The sequence below is a fragment of the Ctenocephalides felis genome, unplaced genomic scaffold (genome assembly GCF_003426905.1).
Source record: "Ctenocephalides felis isolate EL2017-DRISC unplaced genomic scaffold, ASM342690v1 CF-g0.4_SCAFFOLD_01886, whole genome shotgun sequence".
NCBI lineage: Eukaryota > Metazoa > Arthropoda > Insecta > Siphonaptera > Pulicidae > Ctenocephalides > Ctenocephalides felis.
In genome coordinates, this window is record NW_020538040.1 from 42,755,951 (window position 1) to 42,773,337 (window position 17,387).

At 29.6% G+C, this 17,387-nt stretch overlaps 1 protein-coding gene across 1 annotated transcript in view; it reads left to right on the forward strand.

Annotated features, from left to right (window-relative positions):
* Positions 1-17,387, forward strand: part of LOC113376713 (regulator of G-protein signaling rgs-2) — a 215,807-nt gene that overhangs the window by 103,824 nt on the left and 94,596 nt on the right. The window contains exon 2 of the mRNA XM_026616733.1: positions 16,858-17,095. Coding sequence (XP_026472518.1) covers positions 16,860-17,095 — 236 coding nt within the window. The 5' untranslated portion in view covers positions 16,858-16,859. The remainder of the gene's footprint in view (positions 1-16,857; positions 17,096-17,387) is intronic.

Consider the following 17,387-nt stretch of genomic DNA (forward strand, 5'->3'; position numbering starts at 1 on the left):
CCAAAAAACCGGTTTTTGAAAACCGACAAACGCTAGTCTTTATGACCCAGCTTTATAACATACAAATGACGTTGCAGTTTATGTGTAAAACGTCTGACTGCATAACAAATACATGACATTTTGACAGTATTTAGTATAATTCAGTAGCATAATATATGCAAGTTGAAGCGTAACATGGCCTTGTCATAACATTGGTCTGTTGTGCGGTAGAATCGGTTCATAAATCAACCTAGAAGTTTGATACATTTGAACATAAAAACTATTTATCAATAATAAGTGATGATTTCTCAACATCAATTCCTATTGCCGGATCACTCTTTTTAACGATCTTTGTGTATTCACCCACTTACTCCCAAGTCGAGCGTGTTCTACTTAAGAGTAAAACATCTAATCTTTGACATTACAAATATTAGTATGCATACATCCTGCTTAGCAATAATGAGATTAGCCGGTTAGGTTTTTATTTGCGATATTTGATACGAAAAACAAGATATTTCCTCCCTCATCAAAGTCTTGAATTATAACAAAGTTATATTAATAAAGCTAATTTTCTTATGTGAAATTATTTATTACGATCATCCTCCCCAGTTGGAAGTTGCCTGATATAGGTACGGTACGGTACGGTACGCGTATAGATAATGTGAAACTCGGCTTATGTTCCGCTCGCAAAAGGTTATAGGTCAGAATTGATCCTCAGCGGTATTTATATTTTAGCGGGGTGTCCGTATTATTTTTTATATTCGGAGCTCGTCGCGAACGGCCCAAATGCCAAACGAGATATAAATGTCTTGATTTATTGAATTTGGTAGAAACGCACATATGCCTCTTACACAACTTATTCCTTCCTCCGATATATAATCAAATTTTCATTTTCAATTATTTAAGCTATTTTTAGATACTCTTGTTATTATCAAAGTCATGTTAAATAGAGCATGAATTCGGGTCGAAATGAATTATGTGTTCGTAAATTAATGAATTATAATGACCGCGTTGTTACTCTGTGATGGCTTGTAATTTGTTAAATTGATAAATATGTTTTATTATTGTTTAATATTAATTTATCGATCCTAGCTTATTAGTGAAAGTTTAGTACTGGTGCTATTGTAGCAATTATACTACATCGACATAAAATTACAATGCCAGAAGAACATTTGTTCAAAGACCAGAAGTATTTTTACATCTTTATTTTAATGCACAATTCTAAAACAACATATTAAATTTTTATATTTTTTATCTTTATATTTCACCTCAAAATTTGTTTAATATTTTGATTTTTCACTTGACTATAATATTTTGATATAATATTAACTTCCCGCAGGGTAAGTTATTATAATCGTCCAAAAATCGAAATTGAAAATTTTTACATTTCTTCACGTTTTGAAGGTTTCTGAACATTTTGGCATACCTCATAAAAAATAGATGTGTGTGTGTATGGATACAAGTTTTGTCCACGTTTTCGGGCGCACGGATCAACCGAATTGAATAGTTCAAAAAACATTTGATTCCTATTGATGGGAAAATATGCTGATTAGTTTTTGGCAAAGGCAGGTCCAGCCGTTACGGAGATACGGAGCAAAGAGTACAGAAAATACAAATCGAGTTTTTGAGAGAACGGAGTATCCGATTGGAATGCTCTAACAAACATTTAATTTGTAATGATTGGAAGAAGAGGTGTTTAGGTTTTAGCAAAGGCCATTCGAAGATACAGAGCTAAATGTGCGAAAAATGGCAGTTTTTGAGAGTAAGAACTTTCTGCTTGTTTCAACAAAATAATTGCTTTTCAAAAAAAAAATTTTTTTCAAGAATTTTTTTTTATATCGAAAATAATTCAGATTTTAATTTTAATTATGTTCCAATATACTTACAAAATAATTTCAACTTTGCAATTCAGTATATAATTCTTATGAATATTAGACAATGTTACAATATTTATAAAAATCTATTTGAAAACATTTAATATTTCTTGATCTACGCAAGAAACAGCCTATAGACTTCATGTAAAAAATTGTTTTCCATAGTCAATTGCTTATTGGAGCAATTACTACAATTTGTTTTTTTTATTTTGTTTCTTTTTATTTTTCTTTATTTTTTATCTATTTTTATTTATTCATTTATTATTATTATTGTTATTTTTTTTCTTCATATATTTCTGTGATTATTATTATTATAACTCATAGGATCTGTAAATAACTCTGATTGTTATATAATATGAAAATAAAAAAAATATGAAAAAAAAAAAATTCTTGATCATTTTTTCGTTACGGTACGGGAAGTTCCAGCAATTCGCCTTAAGGCACGATACACCGCTAGTTTTAATTGATTTTATATAAGGATAGATCCAGTCCAGTAGTGACATCGGATTTCACTTGGAAATATAGATAGCAATTTGTTTTCAAGTGAAATAAGCTCTTCATCAATATTACTGAAATTTTAATAATAAATCCATCACATTCAGATAGAACAACCGTCTTAGTTTAATAAGTTGGGGCAAGAGCTCATAGCCCTTATAAAAAATTTAAGAGATTACTCTCATGTATAGTTTGTGCACAATTGAATTATCTTAAAAGAGAAATAAACGGTATATACAATTTTCTGATGATTAAATATAGATAGCATTTTGTCTTTGGGTAAGATAAGTGAGTTTTTCGATGCACAAAAATAATTCATCTTTTTTATGGTTCAATCGAATTAACTATAGATGAGTGCAATTTTTATGGAAGAAATTTATATGATTAACTGTTAATCAAAATAACATCGACAAAAAAAATGAGTTTTTCCATTATGAAAGCACGCTTTCCCCAAAATGGCGAAATGTTGCAATAGTATAATTGTTCCAAAATGTGTGAACTTTACATATGTAATCAGTATAAAAATTACACAAAAAAGAAACGAATAATGCAAGACTGTTAAATATATACTTAATTATAGTGAACTGTATCATTATATGCTTTACATTCATTGTGTATTTCTACAACATTTGAGACATTTTATAAAACAGCAGTACGTTACGAGTTATAATTCACCTTCTTTGATACTTTTATGCAACTATAACTTTGTGCAGTGTGCTAAGACAGCACGTCAAATATTAATAAGTTATTATTCTACTATTCTTTCTCTTACAACAGCTTAATTTTATTTTCTCTAAAATCCCATTATTTCTTAGTACAAATGCGTTATCTTTTTCGCTATTACTCTTGCACCATACTCTGATCTGAGGCTGTGTTCTCATGAACTTGAATATTATTATTAGATAAGATGGAACTAAGTATAGTTGCTTTAGGCACCACTAGTTTATATATTAATTTGAAGCTACCTTAATTCTCTATTTCTACTGTAGAATTTTGAAAAAATCGAAAAATTTTTTTTTTCAAATTTTCAAAGTTTAGTTATTCAAAAATATGTCATTAAAAGGATTTTTAAAATTACGATTATTTCCTGAGCTATATCCGTTTTAGTGACGTGGCCTCGGTTCGGGTCAGACCGAGTCTCAAAACTTTGAACGCGTTTTTCTCGGAACTACTTTTTTCGAGTTGGCGGTAAGAATATCTCGAGTTCTAATGAACCGATTTACTTCAAATTTGGAGAGGATCTTCTCTATACATTGCTTTATCGCATGGACCTCTCCCAAAACTATAACTTTTCATTTAGTCTTTTTTAAAAATTTGGAATTATTAAAAAAAAACATGAAAAAAAATATATTTTTTTCAAACTGCCGCCATTCAATCAAAAATATTTTTTTTGACTTATCCAAGGTCCATACGATAGCGACATCTATAATAATTAAGAATCCATCTTTTTTTTATGTTTCGGATCACCAGGAGGGTTGGAATCATGCACGCCAGGACACCCTCTTTTTTTTGAGCTCCCACTTTGACTGCTCATAACTTTGTGAATTCTAATTTTTTTTCTTTAATATTTTTTTTATGTAATAATAAAATATCAATAAACAAATGATAAAAAAATCGATAGTCAAGATATCATTTGTTTCCTTTATACAGCGCTTCAAAAACCGGGCAAAATTCATGCTTCTACAGTAGAATACCCCCTTAAAGGACACTTAAAGGTCCTATAAGCTGTTGTCAGATTTGATTTACTACGCCTATTGTATAGATGGCAACCCTTACAGTTGTCCTTCCTTTATGTAATGAATTTTATTATTACAGCTTCTGTATGTTGATTTTTTTATTGATGCAGCAATGCCGGAAACTTATTTTTACTCGGAAACAATTGCTATCTATATTTTCAAGTAAAAACCGTCCCAGACTCTATCTGAAATATTTGCCTGGGACCTCTAACTTAAATTTTATGGCTCTAACCAACGAGAGAGCCTAATATCGTTACCTAAAAATATTTAAGGTGTACAAAACTGATTTATTATTTTTTCTTGCACTTGTTAGAATTCATCAAGAATGTAGAGTCAAAATAGAAAATACACATACGTGCCGTTTCGTTAAATATAACTATTTCGTATTCATGGGTATATAGCCCAACAATCCATGACATGTAAGTACCAACCATAAAATAACAAGTAGCAAAAGTTATTATTTCGTGGAAATAGGTGCTCGTGAACGCTCTCTATAGGTCACGTACAGAACATCCATTTTAAGAAGGTGTATTATTTCATTTCCCATTTCCTATTTCCCAGACTGAACATTTCGCGCGCATCAGACTTTGCAAATACTTACGATAAATCCACACGATATACTTGAAGCAATACTGGAATATTTTCAAATATTCTTTATGTCAGTTCACTCCCTGCGGTTGAATTTTACATTAAATTCGAAGAGATTTTAAGTTTGCATAGGATGAAAATATTTACATTATTGGAGAAAATTCTTGCATATATATATATATATATATATATATATATATTATATTTATACATATATATATATTCAGATTATATTGTAATATATTATATTATATTCATAGGCAAAAGGTGTTTAACCCTCTGAAGGTCGAATTAATATTGTATATAAAAAATTTTGGTATTTATTTATTTATTTATTTAAATATATAGATTTCTCCAAGAGGACTCAAAAATACAATTATTTTACATAATGAATAACAATTAAAATATATACAAAATTACAAGATATAGTTAATAACATAAAATGCTTAAGATAAAATTACATATAATGCAGAATGTAACAATATTATTTATAAATAGAATAAGAAAATAATGAGATTTTTGAAAAGAAAATAAAAAGGTTAACTTGTCCAGATGGAGATTATTTGAATAGGTGAAGTGTTGTGAATATCTATTTCATTATTAATTAAGTTAAAGTTAGAGGACATAAGTAAAATTGGCGAATTTAAGTGAGAATTAGATTTAGGGGTAGGATAATTGAAAAATAATTGTGAACGCGAAGATAGCCTTGGAACATTAAAGGATAGTTGATTGAGAATAAGAGGACAGTCTATAGAATTATTGCAAAGCTTAAAAAGAACATAATTGTACAGATAAATCGACGTGAGGCAAGGGAAAGAATACCAAATTTTTTTAGTAAAGTGTTGTGGTCAAAGCCACGTTCAGGGTAAATTTTATATGTTTTATAATAAAGGTATTTCACAAATTTTCGCTGAACCTTCTCTATCGAATCAGAGTTGTTGATTTGATGAGGATACCAAATAATCGAACCGTATTCTAATTTTGAACGTACAATAGAATAGTACATGCAAAGAAGTTAATTGGTAGATTTAAATTGTTTACTCAGTATCAAACCTAAACATTTATGTGCTCCATGACAAATATCAGTTATATGGTCAGTGAAAAATAAACCAAAATCAAAAAGAACTCCTAAATCTGAAATTTATTACATCTATCAGTGCTGGTGTTAGAAATTTTATAATCAAAAAGTATTGGAACGCGCTTATGTGAAAAACTAAGAATCTTGCACTTTGATATATTTAAATGTAATTTGTTATAGATACACCAAGAGTGGAAAGAGTCAAGTTGAGACTGTAATAATAAGCAGTCATCAATAGAATTTATTTTGAGATATAGTTTCAGATCATCTGCAAATAATAAATGTGGACAGCTAATAATATCAGAAATGTCATTAATAAAAATAATAAATAGTAGTGGACAAGAATGGATCCCTGAGGAACACCTGAACTGATATTTCCAATTATGCTCAAGAATCCATTAAGATAGACAAACTGTTTACGATTATGAAGATAACTCTTAAAAAAATAAATAAGTGAAGAATTAAGACCAATCTTAGATAATTTAGTAAGAAGAATCTTATGATCAATTTTGTCAAAAGCTTTACTGAAATCAGTGTATATAACGTCAACTTGTTCATTAATGTCAAGATTCTCCGCTATATATTGTTTAATACAAATTAAATTTTTTATCGTAGAACGGGCAGGCATGAATCCATGTTGATTAATAGAAATTAAAGTTCTAACAGAAGGAATTATATCTCTATAAATAATTTTTTTCAAATACCTTAGCAAAGTTAGATAATAATAATATCGGCCTGTAATTAGTAATGTTTGATGTATCACGCGGGCGCATAGAGGATCAAGTAGTGACCTCTTTTATAATATTATAAACGTTTTATATTTGGTTACTTTGAAATATAACATATTAAAGCATACACATGTGTTATGCACAATATTACTAATACTTATAATTCCATTTTAAGATATAAAAAATTTTTTGCACATTTTTGGTTTAAAAATGTACATTCGTTGCAAAAATATAAAAATCGGAAAGTGAGAAAAGGTGAATAATTTTGTTTTCTCATTACCCACTCCTTTTTACATTTTTATTTCAATATTCATAGTGCGATCTTAACACTAAACATACCATAACGGGTCAAATGACCCATTTTGAACTTTTGCATTGAAAATGCACGTATAATTTCATTGCCTTTGCAAATTTGACTTCATGACTTTTTTTGAGTAATTAAAGTACAGTTATAAACAACATTTTTTTCTTGTTATGTTTGGTTTATTCTGAGTAATCCTTCTTGTATACCGATATCTACCACAATGGGTCATTTGACCCGGAGAGAATTTTTTGGTTTATGAGATTGTCGAGTGATATTTGTAGTCAGTAAGTTGCACATTAATCTAAACACTGTTGCGTAAAGTAGTTCAACAAAAATAGCTCAGAATAATTTTCAAGAAAATATCAAATTTTAGATTGAAAATAGCTTTTATTGTTAGAAAAAGTGGCAGAAATTGAAAGTCTTGGTAAGTACCTAGATTATATTTTATTTTGATAGCTATAGTAATACAGGTTATTTTTTACCCAGAAAAATGTCGAAGAAAACAAGACATTACAAGTTCTTACAAGATATAAATAATATTGGCAAAGAGTTTTCAGAAATTAGTGAAGATGAATTTTCTGAAAATGAAGATATATTGGTTGAAAATAAAAATGAGTTTGATTCAACAGATACCGACGATGAAGAAAACAATAATAAATGTTTACCTGAAACTGTTTCATATTACAATAAAACCAAATTTGGTGTAGACATGACAGATCAAATGGCGAGGAAATTTACTACAAAATCCAAGTCTTGCAGATGGCCTTTCCAAGTTTTTTTCAATATCCTTGATTTAGCTGGCATAAATGCCTGGATTTTGTACAAACAAACGACAGGAGAAAATATCTCGCGACAAGATTTTTTACTAAAGCTAGCAGAAGAACTTTTTCGCCCCGATTTTCGAGAAGTCTGTGAACAACCAAAACAAGAAACAAATACGAAATTATCGTTGACTAAGTTATGAGATGCTTATACAGATGCTGTAAAGGAAATAAAACCAACAAAATTTGCTCTAAATGTAAAAAATATGCTTGCGGAAAATGTACAATGGACACAATTATATGTAAAAAAGGCGATTAACTATGAATTTTTTTTTGTTTTGTTTTTGTAATAGAAATGCTCAACATACTTTTTTGTTTAATTATAATAAATTTAATTTTATTTTTATTTTCTTCTTAACATCCATATTTCATATATTCAACCATGAAACATAGAGTCGGGTCATTTGACCCGCTATGGTAGAATTAGGTATATATTAAGTCTTGGATTAGTGTTAATATTTTGTTATACAATTCAAGTTTTCATAAAAGTTTTTTTTATCTAACAATACAATGTTATTGGATCAGTAGTATTTTAAGGTACGACAGATGTCGCTAGTGGTCGGCATTGCAACCTCGCGTCGCGCAATACTGCTTGTGCTTTACAGTATATAAGGAAAATAAACATTTCTTCTGCCGGGTGTTGCCTGGTCCCGTGCTTATTCCAATTAACGTATTCATCACAGTTGAGTTGTTCATCGTTCCAATTCCGTTTCAGTTGGTTCCATCGGCATCAAGCGCAATGCTCTTTTGTCATATCTATGTGCTCAATATTTTACAAAATTTTATACAGAACTAAATATAAACATGATTCCGTAACCGTAATAATTTACAAATACATGTAGATTGGTTGTGTTATATATTAACTAACCAGTGTACTTGGCGCTCTCATCCAAGCGGTTTGCTTGCTCTTTCAAAGATACGGGGCAAAAATGCCAAAAATGGTAGCTCAGTTTTTTAGAGAACGGAGCGTCCGATTTCAATGATTTAAAAAAACATTTTAATTGTATTGACAAAATGAAAAAATGGTTAACTTTTTGAGAAGGCGGGTAAGCTATCGGAGTAAAAAATAATGAAAAAAATGCCATTTGGGGGTAAAAAATGATCATTAGCAAATTTTCTAATATTTTATAGAGATTCTATTAATAAGTATACATTTTATAAGTATACATTTTATTTTCATTTCTGATTTTAATACTAATGTTCACGATACTCTACGCGAAGCAGCACGATTGCTTTGAAAAAAAAGTACAAAATATTAAAAAAATTTCAAAATAAAAAAAACAAATTTTTCAAAATTATTTTTTTCAAAAATTTCTAAATTTTCAGAAACTCATTTTTCCAAGTTCACAATAAATTTTAAGGCTATTTTAAAAAATTAAATTTTTATTACGGAAAGTTCCAGCCATTTGTCTTAAGGCACGATGCCATACACCACTAGTTTTTTTTACAAAATTGAATAATTCATTACGACAATTCACTTTTTGTTTACATAAACATATATTACATATAGTATTTTACTTACTAGTGGTGTATGGAATCGTACCTTAAGGCAAATTGCAGGAAATTCCCGTACTATTTTTTTTTTTCAAATGATTGGAAAGTTTGATTTTTGAGATTTTTGAAATTTTTGAAAACTTATGGAGAAAAATGATTTTATTTTTTGAAATATTTTGGAAATTTCAAACTTTTTTCGCACTGCTTCAGCTGCGTAGAGACGTGTTATCGAAGCGCGTAAGCGCAGCGTCGCTGTCTATCGGATAAACAGTGTTACGGAACCCATAAAAATGTAAACAAAATTTATATTTATTATTAAAATCTCTATAAAATATATGATAATTTGATATGTATATGTGTAATGATCACTTTTGAGCGCCAAACGTCTTTTTTTTTCTTTTTTTACTCGATTTCCGAAACCGCTAACCCTGCCTTCCCAAAAATGTAGTCAGTAGTTTATTTTATTAATACAAATTGTTTAAATGATTGAAATCGGACGCTTCGTTCTCTTATAAACTAAATTACTATTTTTGGCATCTTCTTATCAATAGGAATCGAATGTTATTTTCATCATTCAAATCATTTGAACCGTGTTTCCGAAATCATCGACGAAAATTTGTATCCGAACACACACACACATGAATCCATTTTTTTAATGTATGCCAAAATGTTCAGAAACCTTTGAAACGTAAAGATCTATAAAAAATGTTATTTTCGACTTTTTTGTTATTACTATAACTTATCATACGGGAAGTTAAAAATGGATTAAATTTCATTAAATATTATGCATGCAAATGTATAGAAGTAAGAATAATTTTAGATGAAAAGCAAAATAAGTTCAAAATAAACTGTAGAAAATGTTATTTCAATAGCTAAATCTTAATTCTTATTAATTAGTATATTATTCCTATATTTTGGGACACACTTACAGAACCCATGCACACATACATACATCTATTTTTTTAAGGTATGCAAAAATGTTTACGAGGTGTTGAAACATAAAGGTATGCAAAAAGTTTCATTTTCGATTTAATTGTGATTACCGTAGCTTACCTTACGAAAAGTTACAAATATTATAAAGTACAATACAAAACTTTTAAATGTTATTTAAACAATGCTTTATGGGATCAGCAATATTGCTTAGTTATAAAAAGTGCAGTTGTATTATGTGAGTTATATTGTATACAATTATTTTAACCAAATAATAATATAGGCACTAAGAAATAAGCATTATCTAATAATAAGTTAACTAGTAATTTTTCAGTTTTGAGTATATTTTAAGTAATCAGTTCAAATGTGAATCGCGCTTACAAAAGTTTATTTTAGGGGTTCTTTTGTCGTAATATTATCGGATTTATTTATTGTTATTTATAATTATTAACTTCCCGTAGGGTAGTTATAGTAATGGGCCAAAATTCAAAAATGAAAATTCTTGCACATCTTTACGTTTTGAAGGTTTCTGAACATTTTGACATACCTCAGAAAAAATGAATGTGTGCGTGTGTGTGTATATATGGACAAAATACCCTACAGTATATATGGACAAAATGGTTTTTGTGACTAGTTGTATTTTTCGTTAATAAATATGTTAGTTATTAACCCTCCTTAGGTAAAACACTATATTAGTTAGCTAGTAGTCAATGGAAGTGAGATAAGTTAAAAAGATTGAGACTGATTATAACATAAATAAATGTTAAAGAACAAACCAAACAGCATGTCGTTTTATCCGTATTTTTCCTTTATTACCCGCACTCTACATTGTTTGTCGGTTTATTAATTACAAAGTAGAACTAGTTGGTATTGGTATTTTGCCTTGAGGCAAGTTACACGAACTTCCCAATATGTGTAAATAATCGACTTAATCAATAAAAAATAAATTGATTTATGAATGACTAAAAGTATTCCGACTGAATATATTTACACATGTTTGAAAACGAACGAACACGGTAACTCGGAGTATTTTCTAAAGACAAATTTTCACAAATCAATAATTTTTATAATTGAACCAGTTTCCGTAGAACTCTAATGGTTTAGCATGTTCATTAAGACCAAGTACTCTATCGTTATACCAAGTAAATCGTCTAATTTTAATTTTAACAAACGTAAAAAAAACTACTCATTTTTTCAAACTTTGATAAGTTTTTAAAATTGAACTACTTGTTGTAAGGCCGTAATATTTCAGTAAGTTATAAGACAATAATATATATCACCAAAAAAAGTTCCATAAAAATTGGCTTAATTTTTTTTTCAACAGTTAATTACAAGAAAACGACACGGTAGATTTTTACCTAAAACTAATCAGTATCGTTCCCAACTAATATCTTTCGAACAGTTTTTGATTTTTTAAAATCGATTCGGTAGTATCAGTTTAAATGTGGGTAAAAATTATAAATTTTTTCCAAATTACAAAGAAACGACTCGGCCGATCGTCGCACAAAACTGAGAAACGAAAATCTTCATCGAGATGTATCAAATGGCTTTTAAATTTCGGAAATCGGTTCAGGCGATTTAGAGAAAACGTTGATTAAAGGTTTAATTTTTAAACGACTTGTCGTAGGGCCGCAATATTTTAGTATGATCTAGAACAGGGGTCGGCAAGATTTTAACTGTGGTGTGCCAAGCCACTCTACCAATATGATTCAGGGTGCCGCCTTAATTCTTAAATATAATATATAACCAGGTTCTAGGGGAGAAGAATTATAACCAAATTTATCTTTTAAACATATTTATTAACTAATGGGGTGCATGGCATCATGCCTTAAGACAAATTGCTAGAACTTCCCGTACAGTAATTAAAAATCGTGGCACTGAACCCAAAAAAAAAAAAATTACACAAAATGTGTACACATTATTGAAATCTCTATAAAATATCTGATAATTTGATGTACATACGTCCAATAAACATTTTTGATTGCCAAATGACATTTTTTTAACTTATTTTTATTGAGAGTCCATAACCGCTGGGTATGCCTTCCCAAAAATTTAAATTTGTTCAACTTGTAAATACAAGTAAAATTCCTTACAAATTAATGTAAAGTTAATTCCTTAAATTTTGTTTTCCATAATTCTGAAGATATAAGTTCGGTAATTACCATTTCAAAATCATCAACATTCATACACTCGAAAAAATCAAACGGTATTTATTTTATTTATTTATTTATTTATTCATAAGCGAGCCGTAATCAATAATAATAGATATTATTTCAGGCTCTCGTCAAGCTTATTCATAGTTAATATTAAAAGGATAGTAATTTTATAAATAATCATAGTAGCTGCACGAATTTCGCTTCTGAAAAAAAAGAGCAGAAAAAAAGCATTTGAACTTTAAATAAAAAGTTCATCATCATCAAGTTCATCATATTAAAGTCTATATGACCACAAGTCAAGCTCAAATTATTGATCGATCTATGAAATCTGGTTTTATGAGGAAGGAAAATATAGGCACATAAGCTTCAAAGTCTTTGCATCTGGAAAATTCATCTTTAAGTGCTTCAACGTAGGTTGAATTATATTAGTGAGCTATATTAGATAAATAATTATAATTGAACATTTTTTTCTTATTTAAAAATCCAAGCCTGGCACGCGTGCCATAGGTTGCCGATGCCTGATCTAGAAGACCGTAATATCTATCGCCAAAAAAAATTCATGAAACAATGATTCAAAAAATACGGGAAGTTAAAAAAAATACCAAATGTATGTAACATAAATTTGATCGAGAATCCCTTTGTCCCCCAAAAGAAAGCGTCCATGGTTCGCCCTCATTACAATGGAATTACATTCAGTGGGTATATATGTCATCTAAGATGTAAAATTGATTCAAACAAACTAATGCCCGTGTGGGTTCGCTCGCGCTCATTCATTTTTCTTCGCCCCGTGGGCCGCCCACGCTAACCCGTGCGACGCGAATGCTTGTACTGAAAACCCTGCGCAGTTATGTACGCCATCGTACAACCCCGATGGCTAAAAATACGCAGAGATTATTTATTTTTGCTCTTATTATTTCTATTTTTGGAGTCAGCGATATGTCTTGCTTGCTACGATAAGAATTGCCAACGGGCCTGCTATCTCAATTTAACGTTTTTCTCCGAAAATAGAAAACTTGGGAACTAATCTTCATATTAAACTGGATTTGCTACTTGTAATGTTCTCAAATGAGTAATGTTATTAATGGATTATGAAAATGCTATTAACCTGAGTTCATATAGTCGTCAATTACTTCGTGTTCATATGTTATATTAATTCTTATTATTGGAAATAGGTGGACGAGTGGAATAATATGTTTCACAATATATATACATATCCCCCGTTTCACACGTTTTCGATCTAACCCGTATTTTGAAAATATTTTTCAAACGAAATTTATTAATTTTGCATTTACACAAAATTAGTTATATACACTAAATTAGAATTTTCTTATATCAACAATACATTTGCATTATTTTACTGACAAAATATTTTAGTCAAAATACATCACTACAAAATGTATGTTACAGGTACGAATTGTTAGTGATCTATATCTTTGATGGAAATATGTAGATAAGATGGAAACTTCCCGTTTTATGATTAAAACTAAGTTTTGTGTATAAATCAGCTAGTTTGTTTGAAATATTAAAGCAAAGAACATCAATGTTTATTACTCTATATAATCACAAAATTTAATTTAATATATCAAAATTGAAAAGGCTTACTACTGGGTAACCTTTTACATCTAATGTTTAATACTTCATATATCATCAAAATTACTGAATGTCTTCCTTTTTGTAAAGACAGATTGTAATTCAATAAAGAGAACAAAAAAATCAATGTTTATAACTTTAATAGCGTAAATTTATTCAAGGTGGGAAAATAAGAGAATTATTTTTTTATAATTTTTTAAATGTGTTTAATATTAAATATATTAATTTTTATTTTTTGTTCAAAGTGTGTTATTTATTTTATTAAAAATTTATATTAAAGAAAGGGCTTTTTTTTAGTAGTTTTTGTTTAGCACGGTTTCGAGAACTTCTCGAGTTACACGATTTTTTATGGAATCTACCGTGTAAATGGGAGGCGTAGATGTATTGTATATATATATATATATATATATATATATATATATATATATATATATATATATATATATATATATATATATATATATATATATATATATATATATATATATATATATATATATATATATATATATATATATATATATATATATATATATATATATATATATGTGTAGTGCATGCACTGAATGTAAAAACAAAAATATTATATATATTATTCATTGTTTTACAATAATTTTCAAGAAAAAGTGTGGTGTCACAACTGACCCCGTTGATTTTTTATAGATCAATTCTATATCACATGCCAAAAATGACGGGTCTGCACAGTTCTGTTCATTGCGTCGACCTGCGGGACAGTAGCTATGATAATAAGATTTACTTATCCAATCGAGACAAAAAAAATTAATATCGTTAATGATCCTATTGAAAAACGCCTGTAACTGGTAGTTACTCATGTTACAGATAGCCCCTATATTTACATATTCAAATTAACATATATTACATGAGTTATTAACAAATAGAGATACATACACAAAGATTTGAAAACACAACCCTATGGTGCAACAGGTTATGTTGATATACATGTATCCTTGTACAACAAAGCCACAAAATTGTTTCCGCGCAAAACTAGTGATGCATGGCATCATTTCTTAAGGCAAATGACTGGAACTTTCTATACCAGAAATAAAATTTTTCAAAAAGCTATCACTTTTTTGAAAAAAAAAATGTTTTTATTTGAAAAATTGTTATTTTTAATATTTAAATTTTTTGAATTTTTTTTTTCAAAGCAATCGAGCTGATTAACTGTTTTAGAGATGAAATATCGAACCGCGTAAGCGCCGCGTTGCAGTCTAACGGATAAACATCCATACGAAACCCATTGAAATATGAACACAATTTGTACTCATTATTAAAATCTTTACAAAATATCTGATCATTTGATGTGCATATGTCTGAAATGATTTTTGACTGCCAGAAGTTATTATTATTTTTTTGTTGGATCTCCGAAACCGCTTACTCCGTCAATACAAATAAAAGTTTCGTGCTCTCAAAAAGTTTTTTTTTATTCATTCCATATTATGTCACAATCAGAGCTATTCACAGACCCTATGAGTTATATGGCTAAATTACACATAATAATAGAAAAAAAACTGGTTGGTTTGGTATTTAGCCTTGAGGCATGTTGCACGAACTTCGATATGTGTGAATAATCGACTTAATCAATAAAAAATAAATTAATTTATGAGTCATTAGAAGTATTCCGAGTGGATTTATTACACATAATTGAACACGAACGAACACTTTGACTCGGAGTATTTTCTAAAAGCAAATTTTCAAAAATCAACAACTATTATAATTGAACCAGTTTCCATAGGACTTTAATATCTCAGTATGTTCATTAAATCCAAGAACTCTATCGTTATACCAAGTAAATCGTCTATTTTTAATTTTAACAAATGTCAAAAAAACTACTCATTTTCTTAAAATTTGGTGAATTTCTAAAATTAAACTACTTGAAAGGGCGTAATATTTCAATAAGTTGTATAAGACATTGATATATATCGCCAAAAAAAGTTCCATATAAATCGGCTTCAATTTTTGTTTCAAAAGTTAATTACAAGAAAACGGCTCGGTAGATTTTCACCTGATACTAATCAGTATCATTCCCAACTAATATCTTTCGAACAGTTTTTGATTTTTTAAAATTCGGAAGAATGAGCTTAAATGTGAACGAAAAGTTTAACACTTGTACCAAATTACAAAGAAACGGCTCGGCCGATTGTCGCACAAAACCGAGAATCGATAATCCTCATCGAGATACATAAACGGTTTTTAAATTTTTGAAATCGGTTCAGGCGTTTTTGAGCAAACGTCGATGAAAGTTCTAATTTTGACAAATGCCAAAAAGACCATACTAATTTTTGCAAACTTTGACGAATTTTTAAAGCTAAACGAGTTGTCGTAGGGCCGTAATATTTTAGTATGATCTAGAAGACTATGGTATCTACCGCCAAAAAAATAATCATAAAAATCGTCGAATTTTTTTTTTAAACTTTACTACAAGAAAACGGCCAGGCCGATCTCTACCAAAAACTAATCAGCACGATTCCCAACCAATATCTTTCGAACGGTTTTTGAATTTTCAAAATCGATTCAGAATTGCCAGCTAAAACGTAGACGAAAAATTTTTCACTTTTCTGCGATTTATAAAGAAACGGCTTGGCCGATCGTCGTACAAAATTGACAAACAATAGTCCTCATGGAGATACATCGAATGGTTTTTAAATTTTTGAAATCGGTTCAGCCGTTTTTGAGAAAACGTCGATTTACGGCAAAAAATCTGTTCACACACACACACACACACATACTCTTTCCAAATTTGGTTTCATTCGATTCAGAATGGCTTGAAACGTCGAGAAAACATAAAATTAGCGATTCGAATTTTTTGATGAAAACCTTCGGGAAGTTAAAAATAATTCTCCTTCGGGAAGTTAACAAATTGTAGTAATTGCTCCAATAAGCAATTGACTATGAAAAATAATTTTTATTTTACATTAAGTCTATAGGCAGTTTTTTGTTTAGATTTATCATAGACGGATTATCAATCAGATGAGCCATTGTTGCATTAAGATGATCGTAAATTTTTGTAATAATTAAAAAACGTGCAATATGTAATAATATATTCCTTATTTTTTCCGCTTGCAGTTATGTCGTGCAGTGTGGGCGAGCTGCCGTCCGGGTGCCGGCTACGCGGCTCGTCCTCCGCGTCAGCGCACGCCGGCACGACGGTGGGCATACCGCCGGTCGTGGCGGTCGTAAGTGACGGAGGATCGAATACTGCATCGATCGCATCGCACGGCGGTAACGCGACCAGCGGCGGCAGACGGGCGCCCAACGGAAGGCCATGCTGTCTGTGCTGGTGCTGTTGCTGCAGCTGTTCCTGGTTAGTTACAATTGTTATTGTGTTAATGTTATGTGTGCATATATATATATATATATATATATATATATATATATATATATATATCAATTAAAAAATTTGTATGACTTTAAATTTTTATTTTTTCCATACGTTTCGACACATAGTTTTGTGTCATCTTCAGTGGACTATGTAATTGTAATAATCCTAATTATTTTCTAATTATAATTGTTCACAATGCACAATGAAACCAATTCTTGTCACTTTAAATTTAACAATAATAAATTTTTTGAGTGAGTTATTTTATGAATTTGTA